Genomic DNA, 15129 nt, shown 5'->3' with positions numbered 1-15129 from the left:
TGGGTTTTGAATGACTCCAGAGAAGAAACTCCACAACCCCTCTGTGCAGCCTGTTCCAATGCTCTATTACCCTCCCCGTAAACAAGTTTTCCTTATGTTTAACTTGAAGCTCCTGTGCTCCAGCTTGTGCCTATTGCCCCTTGTCCTGTCACTGGACACCATCAGTCTTAAACACAAATTCTTGTTATTTCAGTTTTGTTGTATTAATTCGATATGTAACTTCATTGTATTCTTGCATGTACTACAGACACTGCAAATCTCCAAGGAGAGGGGGAAGTGGGCTAATTGCTCTTTGTCATCCTAAATAGGAAAGAAAAGCAAATGGCCAACATAGTTCGAAAGTCAGTTCTTAACCATTTTGGCCTGCAGAAACATGCAGAAGTTCCTGTTGCTGTTGTGACAGTTCCTCTTTTTGACCCAGCCTCAAAAGTGCTGGATCATAGTAAGCATGTGTTTCTTGACTGTCCTTGCTGAACTCTGAGTGAACTACTGAAGGAATATTTTAGTCCTTTTCTTAAGTGTAAGCCCTGGCATTTTGCCATTTATTATAAAATTAGAGTAAACTGGAGAAAAAGTAATATAGAAGCCTTTTAGAAAAAAATTGACCTCATACATTATTCATTAAGGTAGTCTCTGACTATTGTGGAATTATGCAAGTACTTTGGTAACTGAGGGGAAATTTGACCTGTACATCTACAGTTGTTTTTGCTGTGTTTTGGAACATGAAGTGCTATCTAATGGCATTGGAAATTATCCTGTACAGAAAATGCAAGTTCCCTGTATTTGATAGCAACCTGATCTTAGCGTGAGGTTTTGTTTCCACATAAATTGCTCTCCTGGGTAAGCTAAGGATGTCATTAGATCTTTAATTTTGTGATTCTGACTCTAAGAGGTGTGATCTTTAGCAAGGGGTGGGTGCATTAGGGTATGCTTTCCATTTCACCTCACAGAAAATAAACAACTCTTCAGTGGTTTTTAATTTTCCCTGATATTCTTGCTAATTATTTAAAACATTTGTCACAGGGAAAAGTTTCTACTTGCAGCCAGTCTAATGATTTTCTCCAGTATACCAGCAGCTAAATGCCAGAGGTAAAAACAGAGCCAAATTACTGTGAGCTGGTCTAGCACTTCATACTGCAGATGAAGCTTATTCACTACTGTTGCTCACATATTTCTGAAGTTCTCTTTAAATCATTGAAATGCACATGCTTACTACAAGTGGCTATTTAGCTATTAAGAGGACTTTGTGCTACACAAAATTCTTTCTATTCTGATTTAGGTCCTTGTATCCTCCCAGGTTTCGGTGATGAGTATGTGGTAGAGGTATAGGGGGGGATTCAGAAGTTCTGAATCACAGAATTATGGATCACCAGGAGCAACTGACAAAATCTTTGTGCTTAGTTACCCATTTGTGTAATGCTCCCTCTAATTTAGAAGTTTGTTGTCGTACTTCAGGCCCAGCTTTTGAAATGTAAATGAAGGGCCCTAGTATTAGTGGGAAGCGGACTTAATATAAAATTTGCAGGTACTGATGGTTGCAAGTACTTCTCTTGTGGCCTTTGCAGGCAAGGATCTAGCGATGCACTGAAATCATGTAAGGTTTTGCTGAAAATCATTTCTGCTCAGCTCAGTAATCTGATAGGAGGCTTAGCTCTTAAATTCAATGTGTATCAGCCATCACAAGCTGAGGGGGATCTCAAGAAATGCTTTATGATTCCCCTGGTATTAAGCTGATTCCTTATTCTGTAGAAATTACCTTCTCAGAACAAGTAAAGTTGTGTCTCCTTAAAACAGGGATATATCCCTATTTTCTGTATTCCATTTAGAAAGCAACCACAGCAGTAATCAGAAGGCACAACACTTTCTGAGGAGCAATGACTTTCTTAGTCCCTCAGCTTCTCCTTAGATCATTACTAGGTCACTAATCAGAAAAGAACACTAAGTGTTGTTTTCACAAAAGTTACATTAACCAATGGTTTTAAACTTACCTATCTTCTTCCTTGGAAAAAAAGAGAGTTCTCTCTGCATCAAAACTCTCCAGTTCTCTAAATGGCTCTGGGTCATTCTTTGATTGTTTTTCCTTACTGTAAGGAAATAAACTCATTAGTTGAAAGATGATACTTAGCAATTTTTCACTACTAAATTGACATTCACAGAGAACTGCTAGCATGTACTTATCTTGGACTTGCTCCACTGAGAAGCTATCAAATGATGCATAATCCTTACCTGTGCAAATTCTGCTTATTTGTAAGGCAAAGGCTGAAGTCACTTGAGAAGTGATAATTGGCATGCTTCACAAAAATGGAGCAGATGCTCCATTCCCTCAAATTACTTAGAATTTGAGCAGAAATAAACCCTTCAGTCAGTCCTAGAAGACAATTCCCCAGTGTTCCATTCCTGGTTACTCTTAGTAGCAATTAAGAGAGGAAATGCCTCAAGCAGTAGGGAACATGGTGTCAACTCTTGCACTTCCAGGGAAAAGAGGCAAAAAATGTCCTCAAAAGAACAAATTTGGAAAGGCTTAATTTGATTAGGAATCATAATTTAAACCTTTCCATGAAAACTTTGCCAAAATGTCACATTAAATTACTTGAATTTCTGAATCTGGCAGCCACTATGACAAGAAATCTTAGTAACACTGTCAGAAAGTCTTAAGTCAGCAGTGGCAAACAAGTTTTCCTCTTGCTTTTTAAGTAGTTTAACTGTTAAAGGAACATGTATTTTGTAATAGAATGTAATTCCATAAAGCAAATTCTGATTATTTGTACGTGAGTCTCACAGTAGTAGGAGGTCTTAGTAAGTTTCAGTTTGTGGATTCTTACCACTGCCTGAGCACCTTGTCTGCCCCTTCTTAATTTCCTGTTGTGAGGTTTTTTGTGTTTGTTTTGGGTGTGTTTTTAAGAAAGCCTGAGATTCTAGCCTTCACTGACAAAAAGCTGAACTCCAAATCTATGTCTGCAGAAGACTAACAAAGAGATCTCATTAGACATTGAATTGGAAAATCTTAATTGATTTCATGTCAGTCCTGTTTTTTAAGCTTGACTTAATGCTACCAGGGCTTGTGGCTGATAATACTCCTTTGTGACAGCTGTTTTCCTTGATAAGATAAAAGGCTTGTGGCTGATAATAGTGCTATGTGATGGCTCTTTTTCTAGATAAGATACTGACATTTGAAGCAAACATGTCTAAATCTAGAAATAAGTGGTGCTATACTGGAGATACTCTACACATTACTGCATAGAATCTGGAGCTGACAGAATTCCAGCAGGTTTTTCTGAGGACTTTACAAAATAGAAGTGATCTATGTCAAACCATGGCATTGATCTTTTAAGTATTAGAATAGGCACTAGCACAGGGCACACAAATCACTCAGTCCCATATAAAACTCATTTGGTTAATAGTGGTGCAGTCCCTCTGTTGACATTCTGAGATTATTCTACTGTTTTTACCACTTAGATGAGAAATTCTGAGACTATTTTTTTTTATGGCTTATTTTTTGTCCCTTACTTATGTCTCGCACCCTAATAGTTATGTTTGTACCTGAATGCTATTAAATTTGTGAAGATTAGGAAAGGACACCAGAATCCACATATTAACTTCAGGATCTGTGTGCTTGTAGACATGTCTCCCCACCATATTTTTGTCAGGAAGGCCTGAAAGTCAAGAAGACAGAAGATGGCTTTAACATCACAAAAACATAAATGCAGATGAAATGCACCTATGTTCTGCATCTCCTAAGACAGCAAATGCTCTGGAAACCTGAAGAACAGGCACACCTTCAGAGCAAACAGGTGCACCCTCTTGCAGATGTTGAGTATGCAGGGTTATGAAGAGGACAGTGGAAAGAACAGCAAGCAAGTGGAATTAAGCAAAATCTGTAGTATTAAGAAAGTGCAAGTCACGCACTGGGAGCTAGAACATCACTCTTAATTTAGCTTTGTGTATGTGGAGACAGCTCAGTTTGTGAGGGCAAAGCTGAAAGTAATTTGATTTAACTTTTATCAGTGAGCTCTTCCTTGAATCTGAACAATGAGTTACCTCACATCATGGAGCAACTTCATTATGCCTCAGGCAGATTTAAATTGCTTTCCTGATGCTTCTCTGTGAGCAAGGAAGGAAGAAAAAGCACAGGATGGAGTAAGGGCTAAACCTCCTCAACAAACTGGTTTGTGGGACAGCTGGATGAAAGTGAGGGGAAAGGGGGAACTGTGTTGCTTTGGCAGGGAGAGGGAGCAGCCCTTCCTCTGAAGTATGTCTCTTTTGGGAATACATTGCATGGGACTGTTCAGTTGCTGTGCTATCCTCTTCTGTGTTCAACATGATGCTTAAAGGCCACGAGGGTAGAGGTGGTGAGGGAAGGGTCTGTGAAACTTACCTGGACACCGTCATGTGCAAAGAAAGACTTTGCATCTGCTTCTGTAGCCAGCTGTAGGCAGGTGGTTTTGCTCCAGTACTGGTTTTTCCTCACCAACAGAGCAAATGCTCTCTCTTCACTGTTGTGGTAGCATTCATTAAACAGTTCTGCCAAATGACAGAAACACAGGCAAACAGATCTTGTAATTTACAAGAAAAACATTTTAAATGAATGTTAGACAAGAGTGATGTGTCTAGGGTGCATCATGGTGGCAGCAAACCCTGAGCACTGCCAGATGCTCCTTGCTGCACCTGAGACATCTGCAAGGCTGAAGTAGTTGAAAAGAGCTTGAGAGAGCTGCAAGAAGGTGGAAGGGAGAGAGGAACAGTGCTGAAGACAAGAATAACTCGCTATGGCTTTATGTGTGTGTGCACATGTGTTGGGGCAGAGAGCAGATTAAATAGATTTGCCTTGGTAAAATAAAAATAATTTTCATTGTAAAATTCCCACTACTTGCAGAAAGCTATGGAGTAAATCTCTCAGTACCTCTCTCTCAGCTCTTTCTATCTGTATGCTCCCTTCTCAGCCTGAGCCGCTAATAACTTTGGGTTTTGTTTTGGGTTTCTTTGGGTTTTATCCTATCATTTGATCCGAGAAGAAATTTTCCTTTCTCAGTTCTTCTACAGACAGCATAAGGAACTTCTTGGACTCATGTTGGCATTTGTAACAGGCCCTCATCTGTAGCTGTCTCACGTGGAGTGTTAGGCAGGATCAAGAAAAACTGTATCTTTGAGGTGACCCTCCAACAGTTTGAAGGATGAGTTGCCTCGCTGCCTCCACACTCAAAAATACTTGGTTTTAAGACATAGCTTTTTGACATAAAATAATTTAGACTTGGTAGAGTGTTGCAGTGTCGTTCTGTTTCCAGAGAAGCTGGCCCTAGATCTCAGAAACTAGGATAAACAGTCCAAAAAGCCAAGGTTTTCTCATTAGACAAGATCTGAATTCTTGTGTCTGTTTCATTTTGCTGATTCACGTGATTATCTCAGCACCCTTCTTAGACCAGCCTAGATCTTGTTATTACACTGTGAGAGCTGGGGAAATTATCAAGTTCACCTAAACTGATAGCCAGATTTCTTTTGCAGGTGAGGTGGTATTTATCATTCTTAAAGAATTTAATCTGGGCCATAAAATAAAATGGAGACTCTGATCTAATACTTTGCAAAGCCAAGGAGCAGACTTCAGTGTATTCGATTAGACTCTGTAGTTCCATGACTAAATAACTCAAGTCCTGTGATTATATAAGAACCTGACTTTTATTTTTGGTAAATAATAATGTCCCTGTGAGAAGAGGGGAAAATGTGATCTGTAAATCAATAATGCAGCAATATCTGCATGAGCCTTCAGCTGGTTGATGTACTAGTTCTAAAAGGAAATAAAGCACCTCTGCATTTCCATGTGTGGCATGTTTGAAGCCCTCTGTTCACAGCAGTGCTGCCTTCAAATAAGTATTAGACTGATGTCAGCTCAGCAGAGAAGCTTGTGTGCAGGCATCTGTTTCTAAACCAGACAAAGGGAAGAGGACTGGACATTCTAGCACTGCGGATCCCCGAGTGCTTCCTGCTGTAGGGAGGGGCTGAGAAACGAGTTGAGTCTCACTGCAGTTTTGCAGTGCAGTTAGCCCTCTTCTGGATGAGGTAATCTCAAATTATTTTTAGCAGCAAAGACAAACCTTAAAACTTGTTGCTCTAGTGGCCCTTGCAGAGCAAGCTTGATATTGCAGGAAAACTAGGCTGCTGAGACCCTGGAAGTGTTTTTGTTATTCTATCTTGCTTATTGCTGTAACACACCTTGTATTAAGATCAGACCCTTAAAATACCAACATACAGCAGGAGAGAAATTTCATTCATACATCCCAGGGGCCAGTCTTGGAACACTGTTTTTTCCAAAATTAGTGGGTTTTAAGTCCTTCTTCTATGGTATTTGAATGTTCAGGACTGTCTGTGCTGCAAGGCTGTTAAATTACTCATGACAGTTGACCTTTCACAACTGAAACTATTTTTTTTTTTCACTTGCTTGCCTTCCAATGGCAGTCACTTCTTACATTTTTGGTGCTGTTTAAAAGGTGCCATTACTTACCAACAGCAAGCTGCTCATACTTGGCCTCTTTCATTGTATGTGCTACTTCAGTCTTTGTCTCCAGACGGGACATTGCTTTAAGGATCTTGCAGGCTGCCAGAGCTGAGGCTACACCTTCCTGACCCTGTAGAACAGAAAGGGGTGCTGCTGTTAAGATACCCTGTAGGGTATTTCTGAACTGGGGAGACTTCACTAAGGAATAAAACTAACAACAATAAAAGCATGTTTCTCCTTCAGAGAATCTGTCCTCAAATACAGACTTGAAAGTCCAAAATGTTCATTGAAATTGCAGCTTTGATAATGTTTGAGAACTGAAAAGCACATGTTGGTAGTTCTTGTGGCTTAAAAGGCTGGATACTTCTGGGTTTGATTGACCCTGAAGGTGTTAAAAAAACAGGTGGACGTGGTGTTTCAGGAGATGGTTTAGTGATTAGGAGTTGTAGGGCAGACAGTTGGATTTGATGATCTTGAAGGTCTTTTCCATCCTTGATGATTCTATGATTCTGTGACATAGGGGAAGGGACAGAGCGCAGCAGGCAGAGGCAACACAGTGGCCCCCAGCAGAGAAATGTGCCTCCTGATAACAGGGCTCCACAAACAGAAGGCCCTGCAAGGAGCAGATATATCTGCATGCACAAGCACACACACTCACTCACTGAAGAGCTGTGCTGCAGTTTGTCCCTTCGAACGTCTCCTCCCAGTCCCTTGCCAGATGCAGCCATCTGGAAGCTCAGGGATGGAGCCTGATCCCTGTGTCTGTGTCTGGCTCAGGGAGGTGGGGGGGGGAAGGGAGTGAAGCTACAGCATTGTCCTGCAGATGCATGAGACAGGGTCTTGGTTGTGAAGGACTGTAAAACAGGAGCCAATTATGCCAGCTCAGAGCTCAGCTTTTGAGAGTGCAATGCTGTTGTTCCCTACGCGTACAGCACGTAAGCTCAAGATGCTCGACTGCACTGTGCCATCTCGCCCCTCCAGCACTGGAACCCAAACAACTGGCCTATTGTAAGGGAACAAAGCCTGAGACTGAGAGGGGTGAGTCCTCAGGAGCGTGGCAGAGGAGGGCGAACTCGGCAGCTGAAATTCATCAGCAGTGTTTCAGGCTGTCCTGATTTACACCTGCTGCTCCTCTGCCCTTCCTCTCCTCCAGGACTGCTGGCCCCTCCTGGTGTGAGCCACGTGGAGATGAAAGGCCCTATAAATGCCACATCTCATATTTTAGAAACAAACTTATCTGTCATTTGAGCTGTGAGGCTGAGCAAAAACCACCTCATATACTTGAAATATGCCAATATTTCACCCGAGGCTGCTACAGCACAGAGCTTACCATAGCCCAGAAATAGTTTGCCATCTTGTGCCGGTTTTGAAGTACTGCCCATACAAACAAATCCCTCCAAGGATTTTTGGTTTTCTGGTTCATATCCAAGGGTCCAGGTAATCGCTTTGTATTCATTTTATCCTGAAATATGGTTTGTAGAAATTAAAACCTGCTTTGCAGTCTCATTCCATACAAATGACGTGATCTAAGCTGCTGTGGGCCTTGAGAGCTGCTTAGTAGTCCTTTGATTTTTTTCCTTTTCTTATCTGTAGGACTGAGAGGTAGTTCATTTTGTACTGAATCAAAGGACCCTTGTGTTCCTGATGTAACTCAATATGTGTGAGAACATTCTGGATGAAACCAGGACTCCATTGAAGTCAATGGTAAAGCTCTCATTGACTTTATTAAAAGGCCAGGGTTTCACTGCTGCTGTGTAATATATGAGGCAAACCTGTGATTAACTAATCTGAGCTCACCTTTAGTTATATTGGATTCTGCACACAGAGGACATGGTTTCAGAGAAAAGAGAACAAAAGGCATTTTATTTCAACAGAAATAATTCCCACCAAGGCCCTTTAGCAGGACAAGATAGAATAGAGTATGTCTGTGCTCTATTTTCAGTCTTTCCTTTGAGAAACCTCCCTCATGCAGGGGGTATTTTAAGTAGAACACCACTTATTCCTTTAGCATTTGATTAAAAAAAACCCTCTCCAGAGAAAGTACAGCAACTTAGGTCAGGTTCTGAATTTGAAATATATATTTTTAAGTGCCTTTATATCTACTGAATTAATTAGAAGCAGCTGGAGTGGATTTTTTTTTTTAATTTCTTTTATTTTTTTTGTAAAACAAGTTTTTGTCAGGATATGTTTTTAATCACTTAAAGTATGGGATTCTGTTCAAGTTTATTTTAATGATTTAGGGGTGGGGATGGTGGTGTTTTTTTTCTGCTTCTCTCTCCTGCAAGGTTTTCAATGCAATTCACTTGATTGAATAGCTCCCTACAAAGATACCCCTGAAGTCTCATCAGTCTTTATAACCACTAGATCCTAACTTGAAATAAGACACACAATTGAGCAGCAACGATGCTGATATCCCAGTACAGTGATACTCTTTCTGTTATCAGCTGGTGGCAGCCATGGGAAGAAGGAAAGGAAAGCTAGCAGCCAGTGTGGTCTGGTGTCTGAATTGGGCCTTTTTTACATCATTTGGCTTTAGCTTGTTTACTGTGACAAAGGTGAGTGAGGCTTCAGGGCAAATTTTTATTTCTATAAAATTTGTAAATCTGGAGTCTGCTTAGTGACATCAAAGGTATTGCCCCAAATTGTCTGTCCTTGTGAACAACAAAATCTTCACTAGATGAAAACTTAGCTTTTCATACTATGAATTAATTTAACTAGGCTTTATCACAGGAAAAGTGATTGAAGCACTTGAGTGAGAAATTTTGTTGTTTATTTGTAGTTTAAACAGTTTCAAGATTAAACTAGTACTTGGGAAATATGAAAAAGTTTAATTGTTGTTCAGTTTATTTTCTCTAAAGCTCTGATCTTAATGAAATTTCCCTGTAGCTCTGTTTTGAAGTTATGTATTCAAACTTATTTCTAATGCTTCTGCAAGAACTTTGGCACTTTGGAGCTTCAATGTTAAATACACTGTTAAATACAAAAATTATTATATATCTATTGCACAATTGTGGACAGTGCACTATAGACATTCCACACTGGTACCTATCACATGTTATGCCTGTCATGTGTTGGCCAGGGTGATTGACAGGGCCATTTCATACAATTGTTCTTATTTCTTGCTGTGTGTTATGTCACTCAATAACCACACTATAGTGGCCTAAAGGCAAATGTCATACAGTGTACATTATTGGATATCCAGTCTACTCCTACACAGTATAAAACTGGGAGCAGATCTATAAAGATTCCCATTTTCAGACCTGGGATTGAAAATGGCCAGCACCTGCTTGTCTCCTAGAAAATACTGTCTTTCAAGTACTTCTTGAAGTTCTGTATAAGAAATGCAGACTGCACTTGCTATGTCAAATTACTGCTTAGCTAACCTAGATCTCTCTCTTCTTTTATTAAATCTGTTCTTAAACATGAGGCTAATAAGATCAAACATCACATTCAAGGTGCTAGAATGAGGATTGGTCTGTGGAAGTTGCACTAGAGAAGCATGAGATACAGGACCCTCTGCAGGTCCTGAAACAGAGGCCATATCTTAACACTAATTCAAGGTAAGGTAAAACCTTGCATAAAACCCCACGTGCAGAGGGGGTGAAAGAGGAATCACAACCTATCTTAGAGTTTCCCTTCTTTCCCTTTTATTTTTGAAATTAAAAATCAAACCTTTTTAGCTGTAACAATGATCTGAAAAAAGAAATGAGAAACTGAAGTAACTGTTTCTTTCATCTTCCCTTTCCTTCCCTGCCTTACCCCCAAAGGCTAGACCTACTTTAAACTCTTTCAAATTCGAAATTGGAGGGGAGCAGGACTCGGATGGAAAGTTGTAACTTACAGATTTCTTCTTGCCTCCATGTCTGAGGTCTTGATAGAAACCTTTGCATGCATCGTGGAGAAAATCCTTGAGAACTCTGGAGACCTCATTGAGTGTGAAAAGTGGACAGATCTCCTTCTGCTCCTCACTCTGTTGACCAGTGAGTCCTGCCAAGGTCAGTTTGCTTTCTTCATGTTTCTTCAGTAGAAGCTCATAGAGGAGGCATTTCTGAGAAATGGAACAGTAGAGTCTCTGCAGACGACTGTATGTCAGGAATTCAGATATGTTAGCCCCATTGTCGATAAATAATTTTACAAATTCTGGTTTGTCATTGACCAGAGCATCCATCATCACTTCCTCCAGGTCACAGGACTAGAGTGATGAAAAGAAAAATAAAGAGGTTTTTAGGGGTGATCATGGATGGACGAGGAGGGCTTTAACATGAGGAGGGATTTAACATGAAGACATGCACATTTTGTTTTGAATGAGGAAGAGAGGTAGGACTCTCCTGACTTCTCTGTGGCAAAATGCCTGTGTAAGTACTACTGTTAAAATATCAACGCAAGTATCGTGCTGTAGTTGTGGTGATGTCAGCTACTCACCACACTGGGTATTTATACAACAGTTAGAAACAGTGACATTTTTTCCTACCATCTTCTAACAGTAATATCTGCATGCTTCTTTTGCTTGTGCTCAGGTTTGTTTACTTCAAAGGTCTGTACAGAAGGCTGGAGGAGGCAGTGGGTGTGGGGAGTGATGCCCCTGAAGAGGTCAAGAAAGAGACTGTGATCACTGAATTATTATTCCTCTGTCTTAAGCCCCTATCATATAGGGGATCAGACAGACAAAAAGCCTGAGGAAGCATACTACCACTGCTCAATCTATCAGTACTAAAAACTGAAGTCTTCTGTAAGGATGCTTCAGTGTCCTGTACACATTGAATTACACACCAGTTGTCCTTTAAGGAAATAAAACCTTCTACCTTCCACTCCACGTCACCATTGAATATTTCACTTTTAGCTATGTCCACTCTATTCCAGGCCACTGCCAGCTTCAGTTCATCCAGATATTCCTGAGCCTCCTGACTGTGACTTTTACAGGCTGGCAAAAATAGGAAATGTAAATAAACTCAGTACTTCACACTTGTTATATTTAACTTTATAGAGTATTTGCAGTTTGATTAAGAATACAAGCTTTTCTTTAGCTATCATAGATCTGTGGGTTGCTCAAACAGGAACCCTTCACAGCATTTTTTTTACCTTACTTAAAAAATATTAATATTTTAAAAAATATTTTGGGCTTGCTCAATTATTTATTAAAATATGAAGTTTAAATGTCTGTAGGATTCTAAGAGACCCCTGGCGTGTAGAAAGGAGGTAACAGGACTGGCTATTGGCTTTGTCTTAGTTTCAATTTCTATTAGGAATGGAGTATTTTTTTCCCCCACACTAAATTTAGGCTAATACAAACAATTAAATGAACACTAACTAAAATGAATGGCAGAGCAAGTTATGTCTTCTTTCACAAGATACAGTGAAGATTTCTTACAGGAGAAATGGATTGTTTCTGGAACTGCAGCAGTTCTGGAACTTGCATTTTTGTTTTGTTTTTGCAGGTTGTTTGTTTTTTAAATGGCTTGTAATTTGACTAAACGCTGCAGAATATTCAGTTCTTCTGTAACCTCTCTACTAAGAGAACCAAGTAGTGAAATGAATGATTAAAACTGTACTATACAATAGTGTGAGGTTAAAAAGCAAACATTGGTTTAAAATGAAGGTTACAAGAGCTATAGTAATTGCACAGTTAATTTGTCTGTAAGCAAGCTGAAGAACACTGTATTAGAAATGAAATCTGACCCACCAACCAGCTCAACTTGCTTTGGAGAAGAATTAAATATGGTTATAGCACATAAGAAGTCAAATATGAAAACTATTACACTGTGGTTTGCTTATTGTTCTTACCTTTCACTAAAGCTTTTAATATGACTGTGTCTAGTTCTTCTGAATCATCTTGCTCAAAGTTGTGCAGAGTTAGAAGATTTTGGTGTGAAACAATGTTCTGAATCTATTGGGAGTTGAAACAAAAATAATTTTATGAGTTCTCCTGCTGCTATATGTTAATGCCTAAGAGCTCAGTGGAGATCACCCAAGGAGCAGACTCATGGAATAGCCTGGGTTGGAAGGGACCTTAAAGATTATCTAGTTCCAACCCCCCTGCATGGGCAGGGGGTTTCCCAGAAACTTACATTCTAATTGTAAAGCTGAGGTTTGGCAAGAAAACAGATGTTACTAGTTTCCCAGATATAAATGTGTCCTAAGGCAAGGTTCCTGTTCCAAAATCAGCTAGAAAAATGGAGGATAAAACTTGGATATCCTGAGAAAAAGAGCAGGGCTTTAATTAAAAGATCGTCAACTCACATTCTTACTTGAATCATAGTCAGGCCGTAGCCAACATAGCACTAGTTTTGTTTTACTTTTCCCTGCTTTGACATTTAAGGTTTGCTCTCACAGTTTTATTTAAAAGTGGTTTCTAAATCTTCTTCAAGTAAAAGTCATCAAATATTGATCTATACAGTGCTCGTTTCTTCTGCTTCTCTTTTTATTGATTTTTCTCTCTCTTGGTGAGCGTCGTTGCTTCTAGGTGCCCTTCCATCACCTTACGTTTGTGATCTGGCAAAGTCCTCCCTAATGGAATTAATATGTGGAACTTCTTAAGCTAAGGATTATAGCAGGGACTGCAAAGAAAAAGTAGATGATCAGGTCGAGTGGACTTGATTTATCTCAGAGGCACCCAGTGCTCTTCAATCTTCACATAAATACAGTGTCAAAGCATTTTTTCTTGAACACTTACACTTCATGGCTTAAGTCCAGCAAGTGTGGCCTCAATACAAAGAGTAATGAAAATCTGAGAATCTGTTTTGTCTTTCTTTTTTAAGAACACACGTTCTTAAATAGGATAGGATAGGACAATAGGATAGTTTCTAAATACTGTTTTGTCTTTCTTTTTTAAGAACACACGTAACTGACAATATGATAGTTTCTAAATTCCCTTCATTCTTTTTAATTTATTCATGCTTATCCACAATTGGGTTTCCATTTAACAGCTGTGGATCATGAATGAGGTCTCTTCTGTCACGGCTGCACTAGTTCTACAGCTGTGGAGTATAAATAATGCCTCATGCCCTCCAGAAGGACTGTGGGGTTCCTGGGTGCTAGCTCCTACTTGAGGAAATGATTGAGGAAGGACAGTGTTTTGCTGAATCACTACAACAAAATGGTTTGTATGATCAACTTGATTTTGATGTTAAAGAGGTATTCTACTCCCCAGGAGCACTGGAGTAGCCAAAACTTCTGGGCAGCTTCTTGTCAAACCTGTACTGAATACTCTACTGAAGCTAGAAATTGTAGGAGAGAGCATGTGAACACAGATGCATGTAATTATCAAACATATCAGCTCACTGTTGCTGTCCATTGGAGAATGTCCTTCCACAAGAAGCTTTCTGCAGGGAATTTCTCCTTAAATTGCTTTTCAACAGCTTCTGGCATGATAAGCTGTGGATCATTCATGAATGCAGCTAAGATGTCAGCTGTACCTCCAGATCCTGCTAAGATAAGCCAGGGGGCAGAATTCTCCAAACTGCTGCAAATTCTCTGTAGTTTAAAAAGTACATTTTTAGAATTAATATCTGGAAAGAAAATGTTATTCAAAAGAAAAATTTCTTGCAAACTAGGAATAAATGTGTGCTTAAACCATAGTCACTATGGAGTCAGTCCAGACTCCTCTAAGCTATTAGGATTTTTCTGATTCTGTAGCAGGTCATTCATGTGTAGACTTCTGACTATACTTCTTTTCATGACACATCTGCTGAGCAGCTAAGCAATCTGATTTGAACAGACACTACATAAAACTACTTTGTCCCTGACTTCCCCCCCGCCCCTGCCCCACAGTTTGTGTTTAGCATAGCCAAGCACAAGAGGAGCACTATACAGAAATTCTCAGCAGGCTCTTCTGGCTGCTAAATCTGGCAATACATTCTGAAAATCAGGAATTTTCCTGTGGGAATGCACCATGGGGCCACAGGAAGAAAAACCTCAACACTGAAGCATAGCAACTGCAATAGTTGAAGGCTGATAATTCTGTTATTTGTGCAATTAGAATGAGTCAATCAGGTTGTTGAGAAAGGGAAGCAGAGGCCATCATAATTACAATAATGACTATTTGTTGCAAATCTATTTCTTACTCTGGAGTTATGCAAGAAGATAATGAGACTCCAAAAATCTAACTGTTGGTTCACTTGTCGTGTGTGGTTTGTTTGGTTTTTTTAGTTTAGTTTAAGGGTTGTTTTTTTTAACAACTGTTGTAGTCCCTGGCATATATTATCCAATTTGTATTTAAGAAACTGATATTCTTAAAAAAGCATACTCAGTTATCCATTCCCAGCCATGTAAATTTAGGGCATCTCCAGTCAGTCACCTCTGGTCTCCAAATCACTTTAAGACTTTGAAAAGAGGATTTATAGGCTGTGATAGGTGATTTTTCAACACCCAAGATACAGAAAATACTGTCATACTTAGCTTGTAGAAAGTAAGTTCAAGAGGTGGCATAATCCTAGTTTAAACATTGAGATTTCTAATGCCAGTGTGTGTTTTAGTCCAGCTGACAAAGATACGACAATGTTGCTACAAGGAAGACGTGTTTCAGTGTGTCCAAAGAAAGGCAGAGCACCTGGTGAAGGACTTAAGAGGACAAGACCTGTAAGGAGTGGTTGATACGTGTTTCAGTGTGTCCAAAGAAAGGCAGAGTGCCTGGTGAAGGACTTAGA

At 39.7% G+C, this 15129-nt stretch overlaps 1 protein-coding gene across 1 annotated transcript in view; it reads right to left on the bottom strand.

The window, feature by feature from the left end:
* The window catches only part of TRPM5 (transient receptor potential cation channel, subfamily M, member 5), a 39460-nt gene that overhangs the window by 13557 nt on the left and 10774 nt on the right, over nt 1–15129 (bottom strand). Inside the window, exons 6-14 of the mRNA XM_010003899.1 lie at nt 13766–13957; nt 12269–12371; nt 11290–11408; nt 10329–10679; nt 7818–7949; nt 6494–6617; nt 4376–4521; nt 3541–3653; nt 1989–2084 (exon numbers count right to left, since the gene is read on the bottom strand). Coding sequence (XP_010002201.1) covers nt 1989–2084; nt 3541–3653; nt 4376–4521; nt 6494–6617; nt 7818–7949; nt 10329–10679; nt 11290–11408; nt 12269–12371; nt 13766–13957 — 1376 coding nt within the window. The remainder of the gene's footprint in view (nt 1–1988; nt 2085–3540; nt 3654–4375; nt 4522–6493; nt 6618–7817; nt 7950–10328; nt 10680–11289; nt 11409–12268; nt 12372–13765; nt 13958–15129) is intronic.

This window comes from Chaetura pelagica, unplaced genomic scaffold (assembly GCF_000747805.2).
Source record: "Chaetura pelagica isolate M959 unplaced genomic scaffold, ChaPel_1.0 scaffold28, whole genome shotgun sequence".
Taxonomy (NCBI): Eukaryota; Metazoa; Chordata; class Aves; order Apodiformes; family Apodidae; genus Chaetura; species Chaetura pelagica.
This window is presented reverse-complemented; position numbering and strand designations above follow the sequence as displayed.